At 43.2% G+C, this 13,969-nt stretch overlaps 1 protein-coding gene across 1 annotated transcript in view; it reads left to right on the top strand.

The window, feature by feature from the left end:
• The window catches only part of BRD1 (bromodomain containing 1), an 85,237-nt gene extending 75,824 nt beyond the window's left edge, over nucleotides 1–9,413 (top strand). Inside the window, exons 10-11 of the mRNA XM_019543960.1 lie at nucleotides 1,873–2,027; nucleotides 7,483–9,413. Of these exons, the coding sequence (XP_019399505.1) occupies nucleotides 1,873–2,027; nucleotides 7,483–7,666 (339 nt within the window). The 3' untranslated portion in view covers nucleotides 7,667–9,413. The remainder of the gene's footprint in view (nucleotides 1–1,872; nucleotides 2,028–7,482) is intronic.
• The last annotated feature ends 4,556 nt before the right edge of the window (nucleotides 9,414–13,969 follow it).

The raw sequence follows: 13,969 nt of genomic DNA on the forward strand, positions 1-13,969 counted from the left end.
TTAATTTTCTAAATTTTTTAGGAGCCCCGCAGGCCTGATAGAATGGCCTGGTGGGCCGCATCTGGCCCGCCTGCCACATTTTGCCCACCCTGTGTTAGTAGGTATATGCTGGGAATATGGGACACCTATACGTATACATTGAGGCTGCTCTAACATACTATAATTACAGTACATGGTAATTACCGTGCTCCAGCTGACTTGAGTGTCACGTGGTTTAGAGTCCCTGCACTAAAAAAATGGCAGTGGGGACACTTTAACTAAAGCTTGTTTGAGCTTTAATTAAATTCCCCCCCCCCCCACCATTTTGAAGCATGAGACAACTAACACACGTGATGCTTCAGGCACTTTAATTAAAGTGGCTGTCAAAGCCACTGTAATTAAAGCACCGCTCCCACACACACCTACCCCCCCAGAGCATGTGTATAAACACCCATGGTAACTAAATCTTTGGATTCAGTGCAGGAAGGTAGTTTGCCCTCAGCCTCCAAGTGCAGCATTATATCACATTGGGGACAGTAGCCTTTTTGCTTTTGAAGCTCTTGATCATTATTGAAGCAAGATACTAGATTTGAAGAGAAATATGCTGAGCTGACATCACATTAGCCCAGGGATGGGCAAAGTCTGGCCTGTAGGCTGGATGCTGTCAGCCAAGGATTCCATTTCCCAGCTGCCCTTGCCTGCGTGGCTTGGGCTGGTCTCCATGGAGACCCCAGCTGGAAAGCTTAGGCTGGGGTTGCCATGGAGACCAGCCTCAGCGGTGCTGGCAGTGCTCATGGCAGAGCAGTGCAGGGGGCTGCTCCGGAGTTGCTGGGAATTTGGGATGGGGGCAGCTTATTCTGGAGCCAGGGCAGAGCCATGATCTGTAAGGCTGTGCCCTGGCACACTCTGGGCAGGAGCGCGCAAACAGGATCGTGGCTCTGCCCTGGCTCCTTGCAACGGTGACAGCCTGGTCCCATGTCAAGGCAGAGCAATGATCCCCTGCTTGTGCCCCCTGCCCAGAGCGTGCAGGCTACAGGTCATGACTCTGCCCTAGTTCCAGAGCAAGCTGCCCCCACCCAAGTTCCGGGCAGCTCCGGAGCAGCTCCCTGTGCTGCTCTGCCATATGCACTGCTGGCATGGCTGAGGCTGCTTTTCATGGCAACCCCAGCCTGAGCTTCCCTGCACAGAAGCATCTGGCATCTCCACAGAGACTGGCCCAAGCCATGAGGGCAGGGGCTTCTGGGAAATGGAGTCTGGCTACTGGCCAGATCAGCCATTTTGCCCACCTCTGCATTAGCCTGTGGTCAACATTTTCAAAAGCATCCAGTAGTTTGGGGTCAGTTTCTAGGTACCTAACCTAAGATACCTTTTAAATAGCCTGATTTTCTAGAAAGTGCTGAAGAGCCACACTTTGAAGATCAGGCCTTTTTTTAGATGCATCGAGTCGGATAAAATTTTGATCTCCCCCAGTATTACTGGTTGCCATTTTTTTTTAAATCTTGTGCTTGCTTTCTTTTATATGTCAAGTATAGTTCAGTATTCTGAAATTAAAGTAGTGATTTAAGGGCTTGTTGACATGCAGAATTACACTGGTTAAACATAACATGTAATTTTAATTCAATTTACATAAGAGGTGCAGGAGGCTGCGTGGGTGGATCATACTTGTTTTAAGCCAGGCCTATTTTAGTTTGGTTGAAGTTAATTAGAAATATATTTAAGCAACCTAGTTTAATTAAATTTAAAAGCTTATGTGTAGCATGCTTATTTATGTTATGCCATTTGACTGGCAGTATATTGCCAGTTAACTACATCAGTAAAAAAAAAGCAAAAAAAAAGCCTATTCTTTTTAATCTGTATTCATCATTTTAAGAATAATTTTCTTCCATTTTGTAGATTATTGATCCTAAAATGCCTCGTGTTGCTGGTCATCACAATGGTGTTACAATACCAGTGCCACCTTTAGATGTATTGAAAATTGGAGAACAAATGCAGACCAAATCAGATGAGAAGCTCTTCTTAGTTTTGTTTTTTGACAACAAAAGAAGTTGGTATGTAAAATTATTTACTTAGAATATATACAACATCTAGTTTAATTGGATGACTTATAATCCAAAGCAATGATTCATATTTTAGTTTTTTGAAAGAGTTGAAACACCGTTTCTATCCTTCTATCCATTTATTCAACCTTTAATATCCTGAATTGTTTCTGAAACCAAATTTTGCTGAAATAAACTTTTTTTATTGCCAGTTACTTATGAACGACTGTCTTTTAATACTGGTTTGGTGTAAGACAGTTTATTTTTATATTTACTTCATAACATTATTTTGGTGATTTTATAAAGTTTGTTTTCAAGGGAAATAAGGTAAAAAAAAAAAAAAAAAGTGAGTTGTGTTTTCTTCATCAGTTTTCATCTGCAAATGTTGACATCCTGTAGTACAATTTCCACCCCCTCATTCCCCCATTGGTTCTACTGTCTTTTGTGCTAAACAATTATACATCTCTGACATAATTGAGTTTCAAAGCTGGTAGTGGTGCACTCATGCATCAGTTCCATATCGGATCTGCACCAATATAAGGAAAATTGACTTTATCAGTGATCAGCCTTTTTTTTGACTGATGTGGCCAATAATGCCATCCAATAAATGCCCGGTGCATGCATGCAGCCACAGCACAGCATGCAGGCACCAGGAGTGCAGCTGGAGAGCAGCTGGTCTGGCTGGTAAGTCTGTTGTGAGTGAAGGGGAGTGGAGGTGGCACATTGACCGTGGCGAGGGAGGGATTGGGGCTGGGGCATGGGCAAGGGCAGGCTCTGTACAGCCAGGGCAGAATGGGAGATGGAGCCACGAATTACTTGTCTGGGCGGGGGGCGTGGAAGAACTCCTGCCACTGCATGCACCCCAGGGGAAGGCATGGGGGGTGTGTGCCCCCGGATCTGCTCACGGGGCAAAGGCAGGCCGGGGCCAGGGTGATGCCAGATTCTTCCCGGCAGGGGTGTTGGGCCAGGCTGTGCTCAGGATAGGCAGCGGAGGTGCTGGGAGGGTGGCTGCAGCATCCACCATAGACCCCTCCCAATGCCGTCACCACCCACCCTGAGCACAGCCCTAGCCTAGCCCCCACCTATTGGGAAGAGCTCGGTGCCACCCAGACCCTAGCCTGCAGTGCAAGCCTCCACCCTTGTCTCACATGCAGATTTGAGGGCAAACACCTCCCATGGCTCCCAGGGTGTGCGCAGCGATGGAAGCTGCATGCACCCCTGCTCCCCCCCACCCCTGATGAACCGCTTACGGCTCCATCCCCTGGCTGTGCATCATCCGCCCCAGCTGTACTCCCTCCCTCACCCCGGGAGCCTCAATCTGCCCCTTCCCTCCCCTCTTCTTCCACAACAGATTTACCAGCCAGACACTGGTAAATAAATCCATGCTGCCTGGCTACGTATCGGAATCAGATTGGTATCAGCTGATATGGCTCATTAATAATCAGCCATCAGTATCTGCCCAAAAATTCTCTGTCGTGCACCCTTAAAAGCTACCATTTCAACCTCCTTTTTTTTTTTGCCATCTTCTACTCATTCCTGTCTCTACTTTTTCTCTATACGCAGCATCTTCCAGTTTTGCTTACTTGTTTGTTTGCAAGATGAGATTGACACAGTGCAATATGATCTTCCTTTTCCCTTAGTTTAGCTGCCCTTTCTGTTCTCTTTGACTGTTCCTATCATATAAAGAAGCTTCTTATCTTCTTTCCTGTCTCCTTGCCTCAGTGATTCTTTACTTTCAGTAGGGTCTCTCTCTCTCTCCTCTGATTCACTCTTTCTTTTATGATACAGTGTGTATTTTCTCCTTTGAGTAATTGTTCATATGCATATTCTCACTTGTGGGTATGCTTAGCCCTTGAGACTCTAAGCAGAAACCTTTTGCTTTAGTAGTACCTGTGGAGAAGTATACGTTAGCTTGGGTTGGGAACCCCCGGCACATATGCCACAGTGTAGCATGCAAAGGACTTTTGCTTGGCACGTGCACCTTGGGGCAGATGGGAGAAGGGCTGGGACTGTACTACCACAACAAGGATCGGGCCACTCACAGCTTCTCCACCGTCCATCTGGAAGCGTGTATACACTTTCAGCCAAGAAAGAAGGAAATACTGTCCATCACTGAATCCTGTTCTCTGGCACTATCCTTTGACCCAGGCTTTTTGTGTCTGAGTGTGATTCATTCCATTTGGATCTCTTCCCATTCCATCTCGTGGCCTGGATGCTGGATGGCAGTTATGGCAAGTGAAGAACATAGATGTTCATCACCTGTCAAGAACATCCTCAGCCATAGTAGGAATTACTTTACCAGACAAACTTACCTGCCAGCTTAGGTTTTCCAACTGGTGACACTCCAAGCACCTTCCTTCAGCTGATTTTTCTTGATTCAGAACATTTTGGACTACCTGTTAGGCCAGTTAGTTGTAAAACTCACCTGTGAGCAAAATCAGGGTTCTTCTTGCAGCCGCTTTGGTACATTGTCACATACTTTTATGTCCAGTAAATCTGAGATTTTTCATAGTAGGGAGTAATGGTGTTTCTTGTCTGCGTCAGATGTATAACAAAACCTATCTTTCATGGCTTTAATGCACCCATTTCTTGAGCCTCTGGTGACCTTTTGATTGCTGCACCTCTCCAGGTAGGTGGCATCTTTTGGTAACAATCACTTTCACAAGAAGGATTGGTGAGGTCCAGGCCTTTGTAGAGGGGTCCGCCCATGCTAACTTTTTTTTTCCTTGACAAGATTATTCCCTAAGGTGATCACTGAGTTTCACTTAACCAGAAGATTTTCCCCCAAAACCACATACCTGCCATCTGAGTCTTTGCTACACATGCTGGCTGTTAAGGATTCATTGGCCTATTACTGCATAGGAGTAAGCCCCTCCGTAAGTCTGCATGGGTTCTTGTAACTATAGTCAAGGAATGTAAACGTACATTTACATGCATAACTGATGATCAGGTTGTGTGAAATTTTGCTATCAGACAGCCAAACAGAGAGACTCTTCACTATCTAAAGCTCAGTTCATACCTTTGCAATCATTATGCTTTTGTGGAGTACTGTAAAGTAGATGACACATTCAGCACACCTCTAAGTGCTTCTCACCTAGAGACCCACTTCCAGATATGTGACAGGCACTACTTTTGAGTTACTTACAAGTAAAAATGCATATGTGGACAATTACTTGAATGGTAAATTACTAGTAACTGGAATTCTTTTGAAGCACACTTAATCTTAGCCTACAAGAGGGCAAGAAGTGATTGTTCACATACCCAGAACTGAGATTGCATGTGGACAAAGTATCTTGGAAAAACTCTGCTTACTTGTAAATAACTCCCCTTTGTGCGTTCCATCTTAATTTAAAAACCACTTGATTTTTCAGATACCACTTTGCTATGCTATCTTCTTTGTTACTGTTGAATGTGATGCATAAAAATGCTGCTCTCTATCCTCTGCCTTGGAAACATGCTTGCCAGTGCCATTTTCCTAGCCAAAGCTCAGAACAAATACTCCATTGTTAGTGATCCTTGATCCTTCAGGAACTTTCTTACAACTGATTGTTCTTCTTTAAATGTAGCGGTATGGCTTGGCTTCCCTTTCTAACTGTTCATTTTGTATGTCCTTCAGAGGACTCCCTTGATTCCCTTCCCCAGCAACCTTTGGTGATTCTACAGGGCCCTGTCCTCCATCCTTTGTATTCCTCCTCTGTAACTTATATGTGGGTAATCTCACTTGCAGACACACAAGGACAAGATACTATCTCCATGCTTAAGACTATCAAAGATATACCAGACAGTCTAGGCCAAATTTTGTTTCTCTTTACACACCCAAGCCACGTAAGTTCTTCAGCTACATAAATTGTACTTTCACCATTTTTATGCATGGTTTTCAATTCTATTACCCATGAAGTATGGACACACAAATGACTATGAAGCTACATGTGCAGTAGGCTGCACACTGGATGGGCAGTTACACAGCTATTTATGTGTGCATCCAAAAAACAGGAGAGTCCTATACCTGAGCAGGGTAAGGTACTCATGGGATCAGGGGAACAGCCAACACGGAGATGCAAGAGGCCAGAAAGATGAGAACAAAGTTGACCATGTGTGGCTCAGTGAAGTGGATGCAGAGCTCTAGAGGGGGCAAGAAAGACCCTGGATCTAGACACTTGTTTCCCAGTAGTTTGGAAACTTCTTCACTGCTTTCTATCCATTTTGTATAATGAACATTATGGTTAAGATACTTGGGTACTGGGGAAAATGATTTGGGTTATGCCTGACTTGTGACTGGATGAGCACTGTGCTGAGAAGTGAAATGCAGAGAGTTTCAAACCCCTTCTGGGTATGGTCAGTGGAGGCACTAACTAGAACCTGGGTCTTCTACTTCCTAGGCATGTACCCTAACCATTCAACTATGGGCTAAAGCATGGGAAGTTTCATTATAATAGTTCTGTACATGCTACCGCACTTCAAGAAGGGTGTTAACAGACTTGAGATGGTGCAGAGGAGGGCCACTCAAATGGTTAGGGCCTTACAGGACAAGCCCTATGAGGAGAGACTGAGACCTCTTCAGCCTCCACAAGAAAAGGTTGAGAGCTGATCTTGTGGCTGCCTACAAATTCATTAGGGGGGCTTAGCAAGGAATCGGAGATGCTCTGTTCACTAGGGTGCCTCTTGGGGTAACAGGATCAACGGTCACAAACTGGCAGAGAACAGATTTAAGCTAGACATCAGGAAGAACTTCTTCACAGTAAGGGTGGCCAGAATTTGGAATGGGCATCCAGGGGAAGTGATGCTCTCCCTTAGGTTGGGGGTCTTTAAGAGAAGGCTGGATAGGCATCTGGCTGGGGTCATCTGACCCCAGCACTCTTTCCTGCCCAGGCAGGGGTCAGACTCCATGATCCGTTGAGGTCCCTTCTGACACTAGCATCTATGAATCTGAACCACTGACTCCCATATTTGCCATCGGTTACATTCCTGGGGTGCCTGTTGGATTTGAAAGTTTTCCTTGTTCAATTCAAAAGTTTTGATATTACCTGGCATTTCAAACCCCTCTTCAAAAACATGTGATAGAAATTTTTTTTAAACGTATATAATCCTTATAAACATTTGCAGTGTGTCGTAAGAAAGAGCTATTGTAATATGTTAGGACGGGGTTTTCAACCTTTTTGGATTAGTATACCCCTGGCGGCTGGACGTGAAGTGGAAAGCAGGGAGTGGTGTTTTGCTGAATGAGGAGTGGTGGCCACCTCTTTGTACAAACTTCCCCTGCCCCCCACATCCAGCTGAGTGGGTGGCACCTGTGCGGCAGCGTGGGATGGTGCATGATGGTTTTCCATCCCTGCCTGCACAATACTCCCTAGGGTCTTCTCAAGTACCCCTTGGGGTACACATACCCCCAGTTGACAACCCTGTGTTAGGATGATCCTCTTGTTCTCTGTTTTATTTAACCTATTATTTATTTTATCATGTTTTGTAGGCAGTGGCTTCCAAAATCCAAAATGGTTCCCCTTGGGATTGATGAGACCATAGACAAGTTAAAAATGATGGAAGGTCGTAACTCAAGCATTCGTAAAGCAGTAAGAATTGCTTTTGATCGTGCTATGAATCATCTGAGTAGAGTACGTGGAGAACCAGTCAGCGACTTCAGTGATATTGACTAACAAAGATGCTACCAAGGCATGCTACAGACTTGAACTTTGCTTAATTAACCTCTTTGTCTAAAAGAATGTATTGAAAATATAACCCCTTAATCATTGATTCAGTGGCTGAGTACTGCAAACTTGAAAGAGTTGAGCAGTTCTTCTAAATCACCATTGCCATATTGATTAATGATTTTATCATTGTGTTGTAGTTTGGAGGGTTTTCCACTAAACCTGTTAATGTCTTGTTCATAGTGTTCATATTTTGTACATATATGTATATTCAACACTTAACTTATTCTGATTTTTAGGAGTAGCTGTTTAATTCCTTTTTTTTTTAAATTACTGGGGAGGGAGTAGGTTTTCATTTCCATGGTTTTACATTAAACAAAACATAGTTACCTAAGCACTCTCTTCCAGCTTACAGTGCTTAGTGAATTTTAAAGTATAATATCAAAAATGACATCAAATATATGTTTGCCTAAATCATATATATAATATGGTGCTGCTTGTATCATTTTTCCTTAATTTGTAGCTTCTGAAAAGACTTCTGAATGTTTAATTTTGTGTAAATCATTGCTCTTTGCACAAAGTACCACTTATTTAAGATTGATGTAAATTTACAATTAAAAATGTGTATTTTAAAAAAGAAAATAACATTATTTTGGAGGGTACTTTGTGAGAAAGACATCAAGAGTAAAATTATGCTATGTACATCACCTGCAAATCACCAAAAACACTCCATTGTGCCCAAATAGGTTGTGGGTTTTTCTTTTTTTCTATTTTCCCTTTTCTGGTTTGTTTTGTTCTTTTAAATTTTTGGTTACTTTGTTTTAAACAAATCTGGCTTAAAGCCATAGAGCACATTTTTTTTTCCAAATCACATCCCACCTATCTCCCATAGATTTTATTTTGTTCATATATGTGCCTCCCTATATTTTATTTATTGTAGAAAATGTACTAATTTTGCTTTATAATGAAAAAAAATTGACAAAGTATATTATTATGCATTTTTATACAGGCACATGAGAAGACAACCTGCTTGGGAGAAAAGTGTATTGGAAATTGTATAAAATGATTTGATGGCTTGTGTGTAATTTTGATTTTTTGTAACTTGTAATCTTTTGTTTCCAATAAGGGGATATGTAACTTTTAATTTAGAACACTTTGGTAGCAATAGAAACTTTGGATACATTTTTGTATGGTACATGTGATGTATATAGAATTAGTACTTTATTTTTATTTTTAAGAAGTAAAGCATTATGTTTGGGCAGGGGGAAGAAAGAGGGTGGGTTTCCAGAACTGCAATTTTTATATTAAAAAAAATAAAGTCAAGATATTGATTTGTTGTAGCTACTTTATTCCTACATTCACTGAAATACTGAATTTGTAACAATGAAAATGGCAAGGTATGTTTGCAATGTGATTTATAATGCCTCCATTATTTATAAATGCACTGTGTTGAACTTTTTTGCAGTGATATCCTAAATACTGTACCAAGTTATATAATATGAAACACCAAATAATGCATATAAATGCACGAAGTATTTATGCCCAGCTTTTTTATAATGGATTAGCAAATACAGCAAAACCAATACTTTAAACATTTTTTTTAATTTCATTGAATAGCATTCTTCATTGTAAACCTGCTTGAATCTTTATTTTAAAGGGACAGTCAATTACTTTCTAAATAGTTTTTAATGTTTTTATTCTCTATTGTTTGTAATACCCCCTTAGAAGCTTGAAATAAAATTTCTTTCTCAACTGATAGTTTTGTCCTGAATTTGGCCCCTGCAATTCTGCTATAGTGCCCCTTTTCCCAGTCCTGCATTGAATTGTTTAGGGAGCTACTAGATCAAAAACCTAATTGCTTTCTTGTTGCAGCATATGGGGTGGAAATATAATCTTACGCTAAGAGCAACACATTGGGTATTCCAGTTATACTCTTATGGTATATGGGGCTTCACTAACAAAAACCATGTTACACCCAGGTAATCTCATAGATAATCTGTGTAGAAAATAGTTGAACTGCAGTTCAGCTCCTTTTCCTACTTGCAACAGAAAACATTAATATTGCTCCATCTGAGGGAATTAAGCTGATCAGGTACCTTTAAGGTACTATGGTGTGATGATACAGCCACTGTGTATGAGGTAGAAGCCCAACATTTAAAATTTTATTGTCTCACAGTTCTAATGGGAAATTCAAAATGAGTGGCGTGACCTGTCATATCCACCTCTTCAGAGGGAACAGAAGAAAACAGACCTTATTTTGTTAGGGACTATAAAAAATAAATTTATGCTTAAATCCCTTGGCAGTGGTGCTTATCCCCTCACATCTGTTTCATCCCAAAATGTGTGTTTCTGGAAAAATCTGTATCAATTGCAATGTCACTGTTCTTAGTACTGTTGAAATTGGATGTCATCCACTGGCAAGGAGCAACACTTCTTGAGGATTTCTGAAGCATTCTAGTTGTCGACCAGAAAAAAAAATTGGTATGAGGGAAATATGGGTCCTTTGCTCTTGCCTAAACTGGGATGGGGTGGCCAAGTAAAGGCATATTGCTGAGGTTTCAGAGGCACAGATCTGGCGGCTCCGTGCTGACCTACTTGTAAATGGCTGCCAGATCCATCATACTGGGAAGTGGAAGGCAATCGAGTGCTAACCATGTTCTCTGGTTTGCTGTTGGCTGCTGCTGTCCAGGAGGCTGTTCTGTTCAGGTGTATCCCTTGTCCCTAAAAACACAGGCCTGCAGTGCTTGGGGTTACTAAGTGGACTTTTGTAAATTGCATGTTGCCCAACCAAGCATGTTCTTAGTAAATGCTTAGTATCAGCTGTAGGAAAACCAGCTCAGTTCATCATTGCAAATAATTTAATCAAGTGCACAACTGTGTTAAAGTGAATATTATAAGTTACAGTGTAATGAATAATTCAAAAAAGTGAAAGTTTCAGCCCATCCTTGTCTAATGCCTGAGTTTTCTGGACAGGGAACACTTCAGAGTTGTGCCTTTGGAAATTATTCCATGTCATCTGGGAAAAGTAGGTAACTTTAGGTATATTTGGTTTTAGGGACACGCACCTGCCTTCACACGTACATGTATGTCATGATTATGTAAATCATAACTTGACTGATTCAAAATCCTGCTTTTTGGGCATTCTGCATTACTGAACACAATTGAGCCCCTGAATCCACAGTTACTCATCAACAGAGCTCCCTCCCTCTGTCCTTTTCCATTCTTATAAAACTCTCTCTGTCAGGTCTTTCATCGCATCTGTCAAAGCAGGTTGTTGCCCATGAAAGCTCATGTCTCTAAACCAGTTTGTTTCTGTGACCTGACAGGTGTTAAAATGATGGTGCAATTGGAATTGAAGGAATTTTATATTGCTTCCCAAACATGACGTCTCCTACCAGTCCAGACGTATGGCAGGAGGAGTGATGTTTGGGATACGGCATAAAATAACTGTGTCCAAACTCCACTGCTGAGCTGCCCCGGCCCAGATCCTGCAGGTTTGAGACCTGGGGCTGTTAGTTCTGGGTTCAGTTCAGAACTCTGCCCCCAACAGGTCATGAGTCTAGTCTGAGAGCCTGCCCCAGATCTCCAGTCTGCCCCAAGGTAGGCCAGTCACATGCATGGCTGTTAGAAATCCTTGTGGAGCTTCTCTTCCATCCTGGGGTCCCTGTGCCCCAGAATGTCTACAAAGTGTAGGTACTTCAGGCTAAAGCAGGAAAGGCTGCTGGGCTCAGGGTTGCCAGGTTCCCAGCAACTGGAAACTCTTGGAACCTTCCAACCCCCTCTCCTGTCAGCTGATTTTTAGTATCGGGAGCAGGGCTTTCCCTAACCCTTGACCCCGATGCTAACCCCTATCACAGGGGTGGGCAATTATTTTGGGCGGAGGGATGTTTACCGAGTTTTGGCAAACTGTCAAGGGCTGCATGGGTAGCCCCACCCCCTGGTTACCATCTTGTGACCAGAAGTTCCAAACCCTAACCCCTGACCTTTGCCACCAAAAGTCCCTCTCCTTGACCCCAGAAGTACTCCTTTCAATAAGGGGTTTTGCTATCTCAGAACCAGAAAAATATCAAATTATATTCTAAGAAGTGATCATCCACACCATTAATTTGATTTCAAAGAATACTTTTGTCCTGATTTAGATGTGTTTGTGTAGTGTATACAGAGGTAACTGCACAGTAGCTTAAAATGAAGTCTTATTCTTGTATATTGTGGGGGGTGGGTATGTGGGCTGTGGGTGGGTATGGGGGGAGGGTGGCTGGGGTTTGTGTATGGCAGTGCGAGGGGAGGCATAGGTGCATGTGTATGGAGGGGTGTGCGTGTGGGACTTGCCCTATGAACACACACACACACTGCCCCTGTACCTGTAGACATGCGTGCGCGCACACATACACACCCCTCCCAGTGCAGTCCCATGCTCCACGGTCTGGGGATGCAGCTGGGAGCCACAGCCAGTGGTGCTGGAGCAGGGCAGAGGCGGGGACAGGAAAGCAGGAAGCTGGCTGGGGAGGGGTGGGGCTGGGCTGCTCAAGCCGGTTGAGGGCTCCCTCTAAGTCCTACTGCCCCTGACTCCAGCCAGCTTTGACAGGGAGCTGGGGCAAATAAATGTTCATTTTCTAAATTTTTTAGGGGCTGAATATAATTGCCTGGTGGGCTGGCTGCAGCCTGCAGGCCGTATTTTGCCCGGCCCTGCCCTATCAGCTGATTGTCATCATTGGCATGGGAGTGGTACACATTCAATTTACAGTGCCATCCAAATGAGCTACAAAGATGTTCTACATTTTTTTGGAATAACTTTGTGTTTGGTTTGCCACTTTATGGTGCCATTGATAGGTTTAAGGTGTAACGCTTACTACTTATGATATGATTAACACAATTGCGCAGTAACTGTGCCAGAGGCCTAAGGTGCCACCCTGCCCTACTTTCTAACCTTAGAATAACATGACTAACCACCTGTCTGAACACGGTGTATTCAGAACATTTTCAGGAAGGCCTGTGCATGTGACATGAAACTAATTTAAGCTAGTTGGCAATATATTATTCTCCCCTTAGCCCCTTTGAGGGATTTTTGTGCAAGAGGAATCCTCTGCTTGTGACAACAGTGGAGATATATTCTATGCCAGCTGTCTGCCTCCCCAGAGCTACACCTTGCACTGTTAGTGGAGGCAACAGGTGAGCTCCACCATACCTGCTTGTCCATTGCACAGGCCACTTTGTAGTTGAACAGTTGGGAGCAACAGGGGGCTCTGCTGGCTTCCTAGTACAACTGCCACTTTCCAGTATACCTGAACACACCTTGATCGTAATGGAGAACTGAAGCCCAAACTCTTGTGCTGTGTACCTTATAAATCATAGGAAGGTTGGCTGGAAGGGACCTCATAAGGTCATCTTGTCCAGCCCCCTACTCAAAGCAGGATCATCACTGATTAAATCACCCAGAACAAGTCATTCAAACCTGTTCTTGAAAATTTTCAGGGATGGAAAATCAACAACTTCTCTATGTATCCTGTTCCAATGCTTGACCACCGTCATAGCCAGAAATGTTCTCCTAATCTCCACCCTAAATTTCCTTTTCTGAAGCTCGAGTCCATCACAAGTCTTGTCCCCAATAGCCACAGAAAAAAGACCACTCTATCCTCTCTATAAATGTTTTCCAGGTATTTGAAGATTGCTATCAAATCCCACCCATAGTCTTCTGTTCTCCAAACTGAATGACTAGTTTTTTCAGTCTTTCCTCATAAGTCTTGTTTCCCAGGCCTGTAAGCAATTTTTTTACTATGTGGGATTCTTACAAATCTGTTGTCGTTCTTGAAACGTCGGGCCCAAAATTGGACATAGTGTGGCAGGTGATGCCTCAGCAGTGCCAAAAAGATTGGAAGAATCATTTTCCTTGATTTGTGCAAGATGCTCATGCTAAAACACAGTATGCTGTTGGCTCTTCTGGGGGCAACGAGCATACTGTTGGCTTATTCAGTTTATGCTCTACTGTAACCCCTCAGGTCCTTCTCTTCAGTACAACAGCCTAGCCAGTCATTCCTCAGTCTGTATTTATGCATGCAGTTATTCTCTCCCAAATGCAGGACTTTGCCCTTGCCCTTGTTGAATCTCATCTCATTGATTGCAGACCATTTTTCCAGTCTATCCAGGTCATTCTGGATCCTGCCCTGCCCTCCAGAGCATCTGCAACTCCACCCAACTTAGTGTCATCCATCAACCTGGGCCACAGGTTAACGAGGATTTAGTTAGGGAGCTTCTGGAGGGGTTGGACGTATTCAAGTCAGCCGGCCCGGATGATCTCCACCCTAGAGTTCTAAA

Source organism: Crocodylus porosus, unplaced genomic scaffold, assembly GCF_001723895.1.
Source record: "Crocodylus porosus isolate Cpor-Errol unplaced genomic scaffold, CroPor_comp1, whole genome shotgun sequence".
NCBI lineage: Eukaryota > Metazoa > Chordata > Crocodylia > Crocodylidae > Crocodylus > Crocodylus porosus.